Source organism: Callithrix jacchus, chromosome 7, assembly GCF_049354715.1.
Source record: "Callithrix jacchus isolate 240 chromosome 7, calJac240_pri, whole genome shotgun sequence".
In the NCBI taxonomy this organism is placed as follows: Eukaryota; Metazoa; Chordata; class Mammalia; order Primates; family Cebidae; genus Callithrix; species Callithrix jacchus.
Genome location: NC_133508.1, coordinates 132089242 through 132106887, shown reverse-complemented (window position 1 = coordinate 132106887; position 17646 = coordinate 132089242). Strand labels below are relative to the sequence as shown.

The window sequence follows — 17646 nt, the reverse complement described above, 5'->3', positions numbered from 1 at the left end:
TAAAGTAAATTATTTCTACTAAAATAGGTAAATTGCTTTAATGTCTTTAATTTTTGTAACCATCTTTACCACTGTCAGTGACTAGTTCTCTAATTTACTAAGTTTAAAAGCTGTCAGAACTAAACAGAATGATTTTATTAAGTAAACTGCAAAAGTGATGTTTTGTTACGCGAATAGCCTTTTTGGTTACTGATTTGTAAAAGAGCTGCCCAAACAAGGCACTTTGAATTTTTGTTTTGTTTTTGTTGATGAGAAGGAAGACTTAGTTATAATACTAATGCTCAAAAATTGCCCTGAATTCATTATAGAAATGATGTACACATTTAAGGATTAATGTTAGATAGATTTGAAACTAGTTTAAGTGTAGAAATTAGATTCTCAGAAATAATTTGAGATTAGCAAAAGGATATTGAATAAACAAACTTTAAAAATTATTAAAATGTGGGGTCCCCTGATTAATAATCAGGAGGAGCAATAATAGAAACCCAACTTTGATTTCAGTTTTATGTAATCTTCCCTCAGCTTCATATGCTTTTCTTTTTGAAACATACCATTTTAGAGAGTTTTTTAAAAATTTATATTTTCGGCTGGGCGCAGTGGCTCATGCCTGTAATTCCAGCACTTTGGGAGGCTGAGGCGTTGGATCACAAGTTCAGGAGAGCGAGACCAGCCTGGCCAACATGGTGAAACCCTGTTTCTACTAAAGCAGAAAAAATTAGCCAGGCATGGTGGCATGCGCCTGTAGTCCCAACTACTTGGTAAGCTGAGGAAGAAGAATCAAACCTGGGAGGCAGAGGTTGCAGTGAGTCGAGATCATGCCATTGTGCTTTAGCTTGGTGACAGTGGTGACAGAGCAAGACTCCATTTCAAAAAAAAACCATATATATATATTTTTTTTTTCACTTCAGAACATTGGAACAACCCGGAGTTATTTTTGTTCTTTAAAAATTAATTGAAACTTTATAAGTTTATACGCCTATTCTTTTTGTAAATTTATTATTCATTCTGCAGATAATTATAAGTAGTTCATTTCTCATATGCCAAGCATTGTGCTATGAGCAGAGAACACATGGTTAGCAAACAGACAAGGTCTTGATTTCCACGAGATTATAGTCTGTAATCTGTAGCTAGGAAGACATGATCTATTTGAACTGTGGTAAGAGCAGTGATGAAAAATAGAGGATGCTATGCAACATCTCACAGGAGATTCTATTCTGGTTTGATGGTAGTGGTTATGTGGGGGGAAGGAAGGTCCAGGAAGGTTTCTTTGAGGAGGTAAGCTTTGAGCTGAGATCAGAATGAGTAAACAAAGGAGAAGGACTATTCCAAGCAAATAGAATTACATATAGACAAGACCCTGAGCTGAACACTTGGTGTTTTTCAAACTGTAGGGTCATGACCTGTTACGTGTATGAAACCAAGTTTGTGAATTGCACCCAGCATTTTAAAAAATGAATTGGGATGGAATATTTAAAAACTTGAATACATCACATGGAGCTTTACCCAGAAGCTGGGCCACACACAGACATAATACACTTAACATGTATACCAGCTTATGATATAAAATTATTTCCTGGTGAGAGTCATCATAAACAAATACTGTTAGAAGAATGAGATGGAGGTGTGTGTGGCAGGAGTGTTGAGAGCCAAGAGTTGTGTCTCCATATGACATTGCACTGGTAGGTAGGAGCCAGATCTCATGTTGAGCCTTATAAAGCATGATAACTTCTCACTTTTCTCACTTGTCCTTTGGAACAGTTTTCAGCAGAGAAATGACTTTATGAGATTTATGTTTGAAAAGTTCACTCACTACATTTGGGATGGGACAAGAATGGATGCAGATAGATCATTAGGAACTTAGTACAGTAGCTCAGAAAAGAAATGATGGTAAATCACTAGAGTGGCAGTAGAGAGAAGTGGATTGATTAGGGAACCATGTAGATCAGAAAGGGGGAAAAAAACTATGGAGTTAGATGAGATATAGGAAGGAGTAAATGATACAATAATATATCTTACATATGACTAGAAATGGATATTACATAAAACCTTCTATTTGGGCCAGGCATGGTGGCTCATGCTTGTAATTCCAGCATTTAGTTAGGCCGAGGTAGTAGGATCACTTGAGCCCAGGAGTTTAAGACCAGCCTGAACAACATAGTGAGACTGTGTCTCTACAAAAAAAAAAAATTTTTTTTAAATAGCCAGGTGTAGTGTTGTGCCCCTGTAGTACCAGTTACATGGGTGCCTGGGGCGGGCAGATGCCTCGAGCCCAAGAGTTTGAGGTTGCAGCGAGCTATAATCACACCACTATACTCCAACATGGGTGACAGAACGTGACCCAGACTCAACCCCTCCCCCACAAAAAAACCTCCAAAAACTTTCTACTGTAAATTTTATAGAGGTCATTAGTCATCTGTTATTTTTGAAGTAGTCAAATACTCAAGATGAAATAGTTGAAAAAAAGATGTCAATAATAAAGTGTGAGTCAATTTAATTCATCCAGTCATTTTCTTTTTGATTTCGAGAGATACAAACAAGATTAGGACTTTTAACTCTGGAAACGTAAAATGAGGGTGAAGAAGAAAATAACTGATTTTCTTGAGTTCCAGCTATGTGCCAGTATTAGGTGTTTTAACATATGAAGTCTTCTGATTTTGTGATCCCTTTTAATCCTGACACAAGCATGTCAATAAAATGTACTGGTCACTTATCTAGAAAACATTAGAGCCAGGATTCAAATCCAAATTTTTCTCACACCAAAAAGTTACCTTTTTATTACCATCCTGAGATTATCAAAAATAATGCTCTGATATTCACACATTTATTTATTTAACCAATCAGGGTATGTCAGATTAATGGACATCCTTGTAACTTGTTTTCAACATAGACATATCCTTGATGAGACTTGGTAACCCAGGATGTGTCATGTGTGTGTATGTGTATATGTATGTATATGCATTATTTGGAAAAACTGTAATTGGACTTCTTTTACGTTCTGGACACTTCCGTATTATTGTGTCATGTAATCCCTGAATGATCTTCCTGAAATAGGTGTTGTCAGGACGTTATTCACATTTTATAAATGAGCATGCCAAAGTAAAGAGATGAGTAGATCATACAGTAAGTGACAGAGGAGGATTTTAAAAACAGATATTTCTTTTTTCAAAGCCCATATCTCATCTTTGTTTTTGAAGGTGATGTAATGGAAAGAGAATGTGACTTTCTACTAAGTGATGTTTCAGAACAACTTTTACAATTAAAGTAAATTCTATACTCTAGGAATCAACAGGAAGTTATTAAGAGTATGGATTTTGGCATCAAGGCAAAGTTTAAGTCCTAGTTCATTATCAGTTGAGAGCTTAGACAAATTTTTAACCTCTAAACCTCAGGTTCTTCATTTATGGAATGAAAAGAAAAATAGTTTGCACGTCAGAGTTGTCAGAATTACTGGCACTTAATAAATGGAAACTGCTAATATCAATAATACAGTGATTATTGATTTTTAAAAATTTTAAAATAGAGACCAAGGTGGGCTGTGGGCTGTTGGTGAAAATCTAGTGTAATGTTTCCCTGGCTAATTTATAGTATTTGTGTTTCTTTCTCTCTCCCCGCTTGTTTTTGTTTTGTTTCTTATCCCCTTAAGGATTTCAGTTTTTCTGACTGTTTCATGAAAGGATGATTGCTCACAAACAGAAAAAGACAAAGAAAAAACGTGCTTGGGCATCAGGCCAACTCTCTACTGATGTTACAGCTTCTGAAATGGGGCTCAAGTCCTTAAGTTCCAACTCTGTTTTTGATCCGGATTACATCAAGGAGTTGGTGAATGATATCAGGAAGTTCTCCCACATGCTACTATATTTGAAAGAAGCCATATTTTCAGGTTTGTCACTTTTCTATTAACATCCTTACTGGATAGTTTGTAAAATTTTAAATACTGGCCTAGCAGGTAAGTTTGTACACAGTGGTAGGAACCAGGGTATTCTACTTTAGTTATTTTAGGGCTTTTTTCCTCCAAATCTTTGATGTTTACAGTGTAAACCATTTTATAATCAGATAATAATGTAATACAGAATAGAAACTTCACTGTGAAGGAGTAAGAATACAAAAATGAAAAATGTCTTTGATTCCTGTGGTTGGGTCCATTTTACATAGGAAAATTTGAGATCATTGGGATTTTAATCTTTTTGTTAATGGTAACACAGTGCATTGACTGGTCTTTAATAGGAAGACTAATGTTTATTATTTACATTGTTGACACTATTACCTAAATTCAGCTTTTCACATTTTAGATGAAGTTTGGCATCTAAAATAACTGCATTCGAGTGATTTTTTTTTCTTAAATAAAAATCAGACTTAATTCTGTTTTGCTGATATGTAACATCTTGAATTAAGGGCTGATCACAGAATTTTCTGTCTAGTTAGAAATGGATAATGGCGCATGAGACTCTGTTCTCCTAAAGTAAAAGACTTTACTCTGACTCATTCCTAGTACCTTTCTTTCAGTGTTTAGTGCCTCTTATGTCTAACTTTGATGACATTGATAATTAATAGTTACAGAAACAGCTTCTATTCTTTTGTGATAAATGGCAGTTTCATTTCCATATTCATAATGGTATGTCTAAATATAAAAACAAAGATTCTCAGTGTTTCTTATATGAGACCTCCTGGGGCTTTATAGAAATTTGTAAGCTTTCAATAAATATTTCTGTGTATGTGTATAAGTTAAATACTTATTTTCTGATGTACATTTTGAAAAACAGAAACTAAAATTGTATCTTGTGCTTATAGTAAATTTGAGTTTATTTTTAATCTGTTTATTTTCAGGTTGAAATGCCCAAAATGACTGAAATTGAAGCCTTAAAGTATTAGTATTTGAGTTTTCCTTAAAACAACAGTCACATAAGTTTTTTTTTTGAGACTGCATAAATATTATTAGAAAAGTTGTTCATACTCCCATTCATTTTAATAGCTTGATTTTGAAGTCTAATGGATAATTAAATGGCAGTAAAGTTACCTAAAGTTATTATGGAAGGATACCCTAAATACATTAAGTATTATAATGGTAGCAAATTTGTTACCAAAATGATACATTTGCCATTTATTTAAAGAAGCATAGCTTTGCAATAACAATTTGTTCTTAACTGGGTTAATTTTTTAAATTTACAAACAATAAAATTTATACTTCTTGATATACAGTTCATTAACTGGGTTAATTTTTAAGGTGAAATTTAAAATGATGGATTAGTTGACAAGTCATTTACCTTGATTTAAGGTATGAAACCTGATTTTGTTTTTTAATTCCTCTCCATCCCCCTAACACCTGATTTTATTTAATGAATCAATTTAAATGCATTTATATTAGTATAAATAAGATTTCTAGTTAGGATTTCTATTTGTTTTTAGTTATTTTCTATAAGAGATTTCTATCTCCTAAAAAATCTTCATTTTATGTAATTATTCCTTGTGTCACAGATTTAAAGTAATGGTAATTTAAAACAAGTTGGACTACTTCTTATCTCCAAAAAAATTTTTATAGGAGTTTTAAATTGTGAGCAGACAATTCAGTGAATACTGAAGGATGAGGATTGAAAGTTGATCCTAAGTGAGAAAAGAAAAAAATAAGATATAGAGACTACCTCTGGAGGTAAAAGGATATGTATAGAAATATATTCACTGAAATTTAATTTTAAAAATTCATAAGGACATTATCAAAAAGTGTGTAATGGCCAGCAAATTCATTACAAAATGGATAAACTTTTTTTGATAACCAACTCAGTATTGGTCTTCAATCAGAATTAAAAAGATATATGTTTGCCATGTCAGGATGAATTTTGGATTTAACAAGAATTTGTTTTTTCTATCTTTGAAATAGTGTTATCAAATTCCAGAAATAAACTAGTTAATTTGAGTTGATGGAACCTTTTTGTTTTATAAACATAAATGGACCTCATTATAAACATAAGGAAATGCTATATAATATTGTGCTTGTTTTTCATTTTGATGATGATTTTCAGTTTCTTAGAGTAAATCAGACTATTCCTTATTTACTTGCTAAAAGTATTACAAAGATCTCATGAGATGTAATCTTCAGGAAAGGTAAAATGTTTAAAATTTTAGTTGACGTTAATTGTTAAGCTAAAAAGGTAGCTCTAAGAATAAAGACTGTAGATACACAATTAAATCATCTTTTGCTCTAATCAGAATACCATTTTCTCTCTAATAACTTTTATATATTAATACCTTTATTACTAACTGAAGCAGTAAGTGCAGTAACTTGACTTTTACCTCAGATATTTAATCATATGGTTGAGGCTAGTCTTAGATAAACAGCTTCACGATTGGTTTATGGCCACATTTTACTTTTCCCAAATAGTTAGAAATGATTTATAATTGTATATGGTGCTTTTCATTTTACAGAGTACTATGTCATACAAATGAGCTTAATCATCCAGTCCCCTCAAAGGCAGATACCTTTAACTCTGTATCACAGATGGGATGTATGCATAACTTATGTGATTTCATCAACATCTTATTGCTGATAAATAATAGGCAGTTACACGGTTTGGTTAAATTTGTAGTAAAGGATGGCAGCAAAAGCTCTGAAAAGAGAATCAGAATCTACTTTCTAGGCCTAGTTCTACTGACTAGCTTTGGAATATGGCTTGTCATTTAATTTTTTGTTAAGAATGAGGCACTCGTGCCAGATGCTATCAGTTTTACGATTCTGCAATTCAAAGTTTGATTAGAGTCGGAGATTATACATTGTTCTGAATGTTGGCAGTTTAGACCTATAAAAACAAATTTATGAAAATTTCTCAAGTGAGAATATGAAGCTCATATTGTAATAGTCATTGAGGAACAGATTAGAAAAAAATATAAATGTCTGCCAAAGAGCTCTGTGCTCCCAACAGGGTTAAGATGTGTTTATCTCTAATTTTCAAATTTACAAATAAAAATGGAGAGCTTACTGTGGAAGATTAGAGGACTGAAATTATTCTGTTCTTGCTAGGGTAAGTTAAGTGATAGAGTTCGATAGTTCTCTTTCCACTACTTAACCTCTAGAAGGAGGTTACCTTGTAGTCTCATACAAGTAGCAAATGTGGAATTTGAAGTTTTAGATTTCTATCCAGTGTCATTAAGGTACATTAGGAATAATTACAGCGTAAATTTTCTATCATATTAAAATGCTGAAGGCACTCAGTGATGCATATGCACCTTGTGTTTAATTATAATACTGTGGATTAATATATGTGCAGTGTAAGTACCAATTCAGGTTTATGGTTTCCTCCTGTGGAATAATGTGTTCTAAATTCCAAATAACAGATTCATAAGTGCTTTCAAGCTTATATAATAATTTTAAAGCCTATCCTTGTGAGATACCTCTCCATTTGCACTTGGAATATCATTCAAGGAAGCTCAAACTCTGGGAATGTGGCAAGTGTAAAGACTTTTTAATTGGGGTAGAAAGAACAATGCAGAATATCTAACTGTTCTACTCAGTGCTTGGAAGTATTAACTGCCATTTAAAAATATATTTGAGGGAAAATCAGTCTAATATTTCTTACAGCTTTTTTATTATATAGTACTATTTTAAAATGAATTTTAATGAAAGCTTACAATTGTGACTATGGTGACTTGTTTTTCTGGGGTCTTTTTGTTTGTTTTTTAAATAGGCTAGAAAGGAAGATTAAAAATTTCATATTGTTTTTCAATTTTTTGAAAAATATCTTTCAATTATTTAATTTCAATTTCAGATAAACTAGTCAAGTACTTTTTATTTTTTAAAAAAAATGCTTTCTAATTTAAGAGTGTATCACCTTTATATTGTTTTAAAAAAAAGTAATGCTGACCTCATAAGTGATAGCATCTGATGAATTGTTTTTATAAGACTATAGTCAGAAATAGTATGTTAACTTTCTGAAACAAATTTTATTGAACAATTAGTTTGAAGAAAAAGGTTTTATTGAACTTTTCATTAAATGAAAAACTTAATACCATTGAATAATGTATTCTGTTATGAGAGAGGTCCTGCATTAATTTGCAAAGTCTTCATTGAAACCTTGTCTTGTAGATTAACTCCGTTTTTTCCAGGGAGAATACATAGGAAGATGTGGGCATTAGAAACATTAAGCTGCTAGCCTCAGATGTGTACTGCCCTGTCTTATTCTAGAAATAAATGTTTTTCGAAGTGATTGCTAATGGATATCACCTAGAAGTTAATGTGAATAGATTATTGTTTAGTGACTAGAAGGTATGAAATGAATCTTAGAGAAACAAAGTATGAAATACAAGTAACTCATTTATTACACCTATACCTGTTCTCGGTGCATTAAATTCCTCTTCTCCATTTGTCTAGAATGGTTTCTATCATTTAACACTGTTTATAGTAGTAATAGCATATTCATTAGAAATTAAAGCCTGTTAAATTGCAGATCACAGAGTACTTGTCATTAAGCTTAATTTCTTCAACCATCTGGCAATATATCATAGTGATTAGGAGCACAAATTCTAGACCCATGATACCTGAGGTGGAATCCTCATTCTGCCACTTGCTTGTTGTCGGTAGCCCTGGGTAAGTTATTTATCTTCTTCTTCTATATTCGTTTTTGTGTCTATTAAAAGGAGATAATTTTTTTTTGGTGAAGATTAAATAAGTTTATGTATATAAAGCTCTTAGAATAAGCATTTTCAAATGTCAGTTGTTATTATTTTCATAATCCCTGGTAGCTGAATAAAGTAAGTTGCTGTTTCTCAGGCTTCACTTTTATCCTTAACTTCAAAAGTCATTACAGCAAAAATTAGGAGTTTGCTAGTGATAAGTTCTGAAACATTTTTCCTTCTTATTTTCATTGCTTTCCCTAAAGAGGTTAAGCTGAATTAACAAGATTGATTTCTCTATAGTGCAAATTAAGGAGCTTTTAAACTTCTTACTAAAATAATTCTGATGCTATTTTTTTAGTATGTTAATTTGGGATAACTTCAAGATCTGTTTATTAGGGGTACCTTGTAGGAAAAAATGGAATTTCAAGTTCGTAGACCATTTGTGTTGCCACCAGTTAATTGAAGTGTTTTGCAGTTGCAGTGATTTATTTAATTTTTTTTTTGCTTGAGATCCAGGGATAGATTGGATGAAGTGATGCTTAAGAAAAACTATAGCAGGGACTCCCAGGACTTTTTTACACTGTTAAAAAAAATTACTGAAGAGCCCAAAGAGTTTTTATGTGGGTTGCATCTACTAGAAATTAAAACTGAGAAAATTGAAAAGCATTTAATAATTTTAGAAATAAGGCTGGGCGCAGTGGTTCACACCTGTAATCCCAGTACTTTGGGAGGCTGAGGTGAGTGGATCACCAGAGGTCAGGAGATTGAGACCAACCTGACCAACGTGGTAAAACCCCGTCTCCATTTAAAAAAAATTTAGAAATATATGGATTTCTACATGTTTAATTTCCTTGACTCTGAGAAGACCACAGTATTACCTTGTTTTGTTTAAATATTTAGGCCATTAGTATTTTGTTGTTTTTGCCCAATGCTAATTTTGAAAATTGATGATTGTTGTTGGCGCTCTGAAAATCAAGCTCTTTTGGCCTGAGATTTAATGTTTCCTAAGTATATTCTTAATATCTGAAGGTTTTATTGTAAAACATTAGAATGGGGGATAGAAATAACTTTTTCTTCTCTAAGACTAACATACATTAGGTTTCAAAAAGAGGGCAGTGTAACTCTCTGTGATGATAATCACTCCACCTTGGTTTTGGATAAGTCAGCAGAAGAACTAGCATATACCAGCTTTATTTAGTTATGTATGTGCCAAATAAGAGATTTTGCTGTACAAAACTGGGGGAAAAAAATAGCAAGTCAGGAAGGTTTTACAGACCAGGCGCCGTGACTCACACCTGTAATCCCAGTACTTTGGGAGGCGTAGGTGGGTGGATCATCTGAGGTCAAAAGTTTGAGACCAGCTTGACCAACATAGTCAAACCCCATGGCAGGCACCTGTAATCCCAGCTACTTGGGAGGCTGAGGCAGGAGAACCGCTTGAATCCGGGAAGTGGAGGTTGCACTGAGCCAGGATTGTGCCATGGCACTCCAGCCCAAGCAACAGAGCAAGACTCCAACTCAAAAATAATAATAATAATAATAATAAAAGTAAATAAAGAAAAGGAAGGTTTTATAATTTATTACAGCTATTCAAATTATATTATTTTCCCAGAAGTTTTATTTATTTCATATCTGCTAGGTTTCATTTCAGAGCTAACCTATATCATTAACTTGTTTCTACTGCTGCATAAAGTATTGTGTTGGTGCAAAAGTAATTGTGGTTTTGACTATATAAATATTATATGTATACAGACACATACATATATATGTATTTGTATGTAGATACATAATTTTTTAATGGCCAAATCCACAATTACTTTTGCACCAACTAAAAATAGCTGCAAACATTTATGAAGGGCTTTCTGTGTTCCAGCCATTGTTCTAAGTGCTTTATGTGTTTTAATTCATTTAACCCAACACCCTGTGAACTAGCTACCATTATCTTCTCTTTATAGGTGAGGAAACTGAGGTAGAGAGGGGCTAAGTAACTTGCCCAAGGTTTCTCATCCATGGAGTTAGAATTCAAAGTCAGGGAATCTGGTTTCAGAGACTATGCTTTTCAACCGCTATACTGTATTGCCTCAATTAAGTAAACCTACCAAACTAGCATTACCAGTTATAAAAATGATAAAATAGTGATAGTTATTAAATCAATTATTTAAACTGCATATTTACATTTTCCCTAAGAATTACAAAATTTGTAAATCAGGTTTTAAAATTATATGTTTATGGGGAAAATTTCAACAGCACATAAAATTCCTACAATCTTTTAGCCACTTATATTTCATTTTTAAAATAGACTTTATTTTTTAAAACAGTTTCAGATTTACAGAAAAATTGAGATAATAGTACCAAGTTCCCATACAGTCCTATATACTGTATTAACATCTTACATCTCTTAGAGTTAATGAGCCAGTGTTTGATAATCAGTAATAATAATGCATTATTATTAACTAGTGTCTATAGTTTATTCATGTTTCCATAAATTTCCCCTACTATTCTTTATTATCTTCCAGAATCCTATCATATTACATTTAGTTGTTGTTTCTCCTTAGGTCTTCCTTGGCTGTAAGCTTCTCAAACTTTCCTCAATTTTGTTTTAAGGAATACTGATTAGGTATTCTGTAAGATAGCCCTTGATTAGAATTTGCCTGATGTTTTTCTCCTCAGTAGATTGGGGTTATGGCATATGGGGAGGAAGATCTCAGATGTTAAGTGTTGTTTTCAACACTTTATATCAAGGATATTTACCTTGAACATGATTTTTCACTATTGATGTTGTCCTTGATCACCTGTCTTAAGTAGTATTTGTCAAGTTTCAAAACTCTTTTTGTCCTCCCTTCCATTCTACACTCTTTGGAAGAAGTTAGTTAGTTTCACCTTGAGAGCAAAGTATTTGCACAAATTATTTACAGTTCTTTTACTCAAAATATTTGTTTCTTTTCTCCTGTTTACTAATGTATTCAATCATTTATGTCAGTATGGACTCATGGACATTTGTTGTATACTTTAGGTTGTAATCCAATACTGCTATATTTGTTGCTCAAATCGTTCCAGCTTTGGCCATTGGAAACTTTCAGTTGGTTCCTGTGCACCTTTGACATGCCCTCTTCACTGTGCGGTGTTTTGTTGTTGTTAGGTTTTTTTTTAAAGCTTTTCCTTCCTTTCTGGTTATAAGATGCTTATTACTTATCTTGAACATTTCTGCCCCAGTCCTAGAATCAGCTGTTTCTCCAAGGATACCTGGTTACTTTTATTGGAGAATGTTTTAGAAACCAAGATCAGGATGCTAAGTGTGCTTGTTGCTACTGAGTGTCATTTATTTTAGGCCCTCTCAGTTAACAAAGCAAAGAAAAAAAAAAATATATATATATGTATACACACACACATACACATATTTATATATGTGTATATTTTTAGATATAGATATTTAAATAGACATACATATTCTATGTGTGCATTTTATGAAGTATATGTAAATATGTACATATATTTTTAAGTATATACACATATATATGTAGTCATAGAAATATGTACACAATATATACTATATAAATATTTATAGAAATATATACTTATATAAATATAGATGACTGCATACAAAAACATTTATAAATATGTGTATATACATACTCATTCAGTGTGACCCATCACAGTATTCAGTATCACATTGAATGAAATAATATCCTTTTGTTTTTAATACTGCTTAGCACATAGTAAGTGCTTAATACATATTAACTCTTATTAGACACCAATGCTGTGTAAGTTTACAGAAAAGAAGATATATAAGGGTACTGTACTTAAAGTGGTTGTCTTGTCAGACTTTTGAGGATTACTTCAGGGATTTTAAAGGTAGGGTGATTATACTTTCTGGTTTACTTGGAATGAAGATCCCAGAATGTGATTGTTATACTAGCATGACTGTGAGTAGCATCCTCCTTTTCACTAGCAAAAGTATTTTGGTTTGAATGATAAATTATATGGTCATCTTATTTAATGGGTCATAAGACTGCACCTCTCTGACCTGGGATGATGTAAATGAGTGGAGTAGGCTAGGAGAAAATGAGTGGGTTCTAAGAAGAAACTCGTCTATCTAAGAGAGCAGCACTGCTCTGTTAACAGCTACTGTGGCCAAGTAGCTGGAATGTGGGCCTGAGTATAAAGATTTTTATTTTTCAGGAGTAGGCAAAAATCTGGAATTTGTATAACAATCCCTCGATTTTTCATCATTGGCAACTAATTCAATTTTTCTAAAACGCTCAAAAACTCATTAAAGGTCTGTGCATTTTATTATAGGTAAATTATGTCATAATTTCAAAAATGTATAGGTTAAATGATGATCCTTATATGCCTAAGAGAATTACTGGATATGTTAAAAAGTATATGATAGTAAAACTATAAGATGGGAAAAATGTATCTTATAAAGTTACCTCAAGGAAAGTCTGGAGTACATATTAAGACTGAGAAAACTGAAAAATGTAGTACTTAAATTAACCATAACTGTGAGAGCCTTTGAAATCTTTAATAAATTAAAATGACTAAGGATTTCCTGAAGGCTGTATAAATTGTATGTAATTGCAACAGTGAAAATAGAAATGAACGTATAGTAGGCAAAATTTGTGTGACCAATGCTTCTACTTAAAATGTGCTTCAGAGGATGTTTTGTAGATTAGATTTGTGGAACTTAGCTCTGGAAATAATTTTTTTTTCTTTTTAAAGACTCTTTTAAAGAAGTTATTCATATACGTCTAGAGGAACTGCTCCGTGTTTTAAAGTCTATAATGAATAAACATCAGAACCTCAATTCTGTTGATCTTCAAAATGCTGCAGAAATGCTTACTGCAAAAGTAAAAGGTAAGGAAGATATAGTAAAAGCGGGTTGCTATGGGCAAAAAGGAGCCAAGTGATATTGGGTCTATTATGAATGTTAGCCAATTCCTCTCATGGCGTTTGTATGATGTATGTCAATAAGAAGTTATATATACTTTGATACTGAAATATTTTCACTAAGTCATACCTAAAGCTTTCTTCCTTTTAAGAACTAATTTTATTTGGCAACAAATACTATATAAAGACTAACTTGAACTAAACAACTAATGTTTAAAATTTGAGTTTTATGAATGAGTGCATGCTCTTTCGAGGTGATTAGTGTACAAGAAATCTTTGTTATGTGAGGAAAATTGATGTTGGAAGGTGGTAGTCTGTAGTGACTACTTAAAAGAGGGACTCAAATGGAGAAAAAGAAGGCTTAATTGGGGCCTTATTTTTATTTTTATTTATTTTTTTTTTTGAGATGGAGTTTCACTCTTGTTACCCAGGTTGGAGTGCAATGGCGTAATCTCGGCTCACCACAACCTCCGCCTCCTGGGTTCAGGCAATTCTCCTGCCCCAGCCTCCCGAGTAGCTGGGATTACAGGCATGCGCCGCCATGCCCAGCTAATTTTTCGTATTTTTAGTAGAGACGGGGTTTCACCATGTTGACCAGGAAGGTCTCGATTTCTTGACCTCGTGATCCACCCGCCTTGGCCTCCCAAAGTGCTGGGATTACAGGCTTGAGCCACCGCGCCCGGCCGGGGCCTTATTTTTAAATGTGAAAATGAAATTAAAATTATAAAATAAGTTTATCATATATATATATGTATAGGGGTGTGTGTGTGTGTGTTTATCTATAGCATATATGTAAAACTTAGCATGAAGAATTGGCCCATTATCCTCTAATGAAATGACTTGCCACTCAAAATTGTGAAAATTATTTTGGGTTGCAGTATATAAAAGAAGGATTGAGAATGAAGTGAGTATTTGAGAAGAGATGAGACAAGAGGCAGGGAAATTAATTAGGAGAGTACTAGGAATAATGGGCTAGATGAGGGCTGAAGCTGAGGGTTGGGCTAAATGAGCAGAAGCAGGGGTATGGTAGTGGTAAATGTGATTTGTTATATAAGAGGAAATGGATGTCAGTTTGACAAAACAACATAGCTTGAATGTTAGTGGTTATGGAGAAGTTTGGTGTTGAAGATATGGACTTGGGAATTATTGATGTATAGGTAGTAGAAAAGGATGACATCAACTGAGTGTGCAGAGTAGAGGACTGATGTAAGATCCCAGGGACAGAGAGAAGACATAGAGGAATTGGAAAAACACATAACAAGTAGAAAGATGACCTGGAAGGAGGTGAAATGGAATTTTAAAAGTGCAGGGTTTTAAGAACGGATTATCAGTGTTAAAGGCCACCAATAAGGTAAATGGATTCAAAGTAATGTAACTACCAAAAGGTCACTACTTTTAAGACCTTTAGGTAGCAGTGATGTAGCAGAGACAGACAACGTAACAGCAATCCTGTGATCAATTCTGTGACAGAGGTATGCCTAGGCACCATGGGAGCACTGAGTGAGGAACTAACTCTAGGCTGAATGAGGAAAGGGAACTCTTCTTTGGAGAAAGGGATTACCCGTCCTGAGTCACAAAGGTAAAATAGGCATTAACTGGACTGGGGTGGGTGGGGATGGGGCTCTGATACAAGAACTCTGGGTGTGAAGAACATGATGAGATTGGTGAACAAAATCATATTTGGAGAGGGTAAAGGGCATGTGTCAAGGAATGAAGCAAGAAAAGAAAAAAGAAAAACCTTGTCTAGAAAATATAGTTCATACACTTAAGGAACCCTACCCCTCAGCACTTTTTGACATAGATTTATCATGTTTGTATGGTTTCCGTTTTTCTGTATTTCAAACACTGATAAAAATGTAGATGATTTTAAATAGGAAACATGGATAGCTTCTGTCCTGACTTTTTAAAATGTGCTTAGTAACCAAATTTGTTTCTAAATAGATTGTTTACAAGTACCATTTAACTTTACTTAGACAGGGAAATTTGTATCTATAGATAGTAAAATTTCCATGCTTGGAAATAGCGACCTAGTTCAATTGTTGTCAGTAGCTATTGTGTGCAGTCAGGATGTCCTGGGGAAGGAGTGCGCCTATGTAATAGTTGGTGTCCACATTCCAGAAACAGACTTGAAGAAAGTGCTCTCTCAGCTACCTTGAAGATCTTTTTGTCTTTGAGGAAAAGCAATCTTCTGAATATTATTTTCCACTATTACTGTCTTTACACTTGGGATTATTGCTACTGTTTTACTTTTGTGCTGGATGACATTTAAAAGGGGAAGATTATTTTGTTGCTGGGAAATTTCCTCTGTTTCAGTAGGACTCCATGAGACTAGAACACTTTAAATATTGTGTTTTCTTTGTGTTAAGTTTATATGGTTTAAAATAAAACCTCTTTCCCTGCCCCAAATCTCACTTTTGAGGCCATTTAAAAATATCATTGATACTCCAATTAAAAAATATTCAGTGACTTGAAAAACTGAGGTCAAATCAGAACTTAATTAATTATTTTATTTAATGGTAATTTAGTTTTCAAAACCTGGGAAGGCAAAGGGTAGGTAGAATCCATTTTTGAGTATCTGTTTGGTACCAGCTAGTCTAAATACTTTAAACCTATAAACATGCAGTATTAGCGATTTCAGAAAGGAAAAGTTTCTGGGACAGAAAGCTGTCTGGAATATCGAGATCCTTTATATTATTTAAGGTTTCAGTTTTTTGGTTTTTTTTTTTTAAAGAGACGGGGTCTCACTCTGTTGCTCAGGCTGCATGCAGTGCAGTAGCATGTTCATAGCTCACTGTAATCTTAAATTCCTGAGCACAAGCAGTCCTCTTACCTCAGCATCTCAGGTAGCTGGGACTATAGGTATGAGCCATCACTCTCCCAGCTGATTTTTAAATTTTAAAAATTTTTCATAGGGACAGCATCTTGCTGTGTTGCCCAGGCTGATCCTGAACTCCTGGCCTCAAGCTGTCCTCCCACCTTGGCCTCTAAAATGCTGCGATTACAGGCATGAGCCACCACATCTGTTCCATCATTGAGTTCTTTTTTTTTTTTATGAGACGGTGTCTCATTTTGTCACACAGGCCAGAGAGGGCTGTGGTGTGATCTCAGCTTACTGCAGCTTCTGTTTCCTCGGTTCAAGCGATTCTCCTGCCTCAGCCTCCCGAGGAGCTGGGATTACAGGCATGAGCCACCACACCTGTTCCATCATTGAGTTGTTTTTTTTTTAATGAGACAATATCTCACTTTGTCACACAGGCCAGAGTGCTGTGGTGTGATCTCAGCTCACTGCAGCTTCTGTTTCCTGGGTTCAAGCGATTCTCCTGCCTCAGCCTCCCAAGTAGCTGGGATTACAGGCATGTTCCACCATGCCTGACCAATTTTTGTATTTTTAGTAGAGATTAGGGGTTTCACCATGTTGGTAAGGCAGGACTCAAACTTTTGACCTCAAGTGATCCGCCTGCCTCAGCCTCACAAAGTGCTGAGATTACAGGCATGAGCCACTGCCCAGCCCCATCATTTAATTTTATCTCTGATTACATTTAAAAAACAGCAGTGACCTAAGTATTTGACTGACTTTGGAGACCTTACATATGAATTGCATTTTTTCAAATCTACTAAACAATAGGAAAAAAATACAGAATAACTTTACAATCAGGGATGTGTAATCTTATTTGCATTACCACCGGTCTGAATGCATGAAGTGTGTCTGCCTCCTCTGTATAATAAGTGAGAAATTGGAATCTTACCCATATTTTTTATTTTAAATGTGGAGTTTACCTTTTAATAACTTTAAAAGAAAAATCATCTCTAGTTTTTTCCCATTCATTCTAGTAGTGATTTGTATTTCCTGTGTGTCCTTCTGTTTCCAAGCAGGAAGTTCAGTCTGACAAAATATTTCCAATATGGTAAGAGAGATATAGCCTATTTTTAAAGGAGATAAAGGTATCTTCAGAACTCAGTAATTTATTATGTACTGAGTATTTGTTTTTATTATTTTCAGTTATTTTGGTCAATCTTATTTCTAATATAAATGAAAATAACCTTGAATTTAGGTTTTTTACGTTCTACATTTTACCCTATACTTAAAAATTGGTAAACAAAAAAGAAAACTAAGTCTTACAAGCCTCCAAGATTGTAGAAGCCTGGTATTTCTGTTTT

At 33.8% G+C, this 17646-nt stretch overlaps 1 protein-coding gene across 7 annotated transcripts in view; it reads left to right on the top strand.

Annotated features, from left to right (window-relative positions):
- ARHGAP29 (Rho GTPase activating protein 29) overlaps window positions 1-17646 on the top strand; it is a 108202-nt gene that overhangs the window by 13145 nt on the left and 77411 nt on the right. For 5 of the 7 annotated variants that reach the window (XM_078332569.1, XM_017974961.4, XM_035252201.3 and 2 more), the window contains exons 2-3: window positions 3644-3880; window positions 13321-13455. In XM_078332569.1, the coding sequence (XP_078188695.1) occupies window positions 3676-3880; window positions 13321-13455 (340 nt within the window). In that variant the 5' untranslated portion in view covers window positions 3644-3675. Of the gene's footprint in view, window positions 1-3643; window positions 3881-13320; window positions 13456-14958; window positions 15068-17646 lie in introns of all 7 variants that reach the window. The other 2 variants (XM_078332568.1, XM_078332567.1) reach the window with 1 other exon arrangement.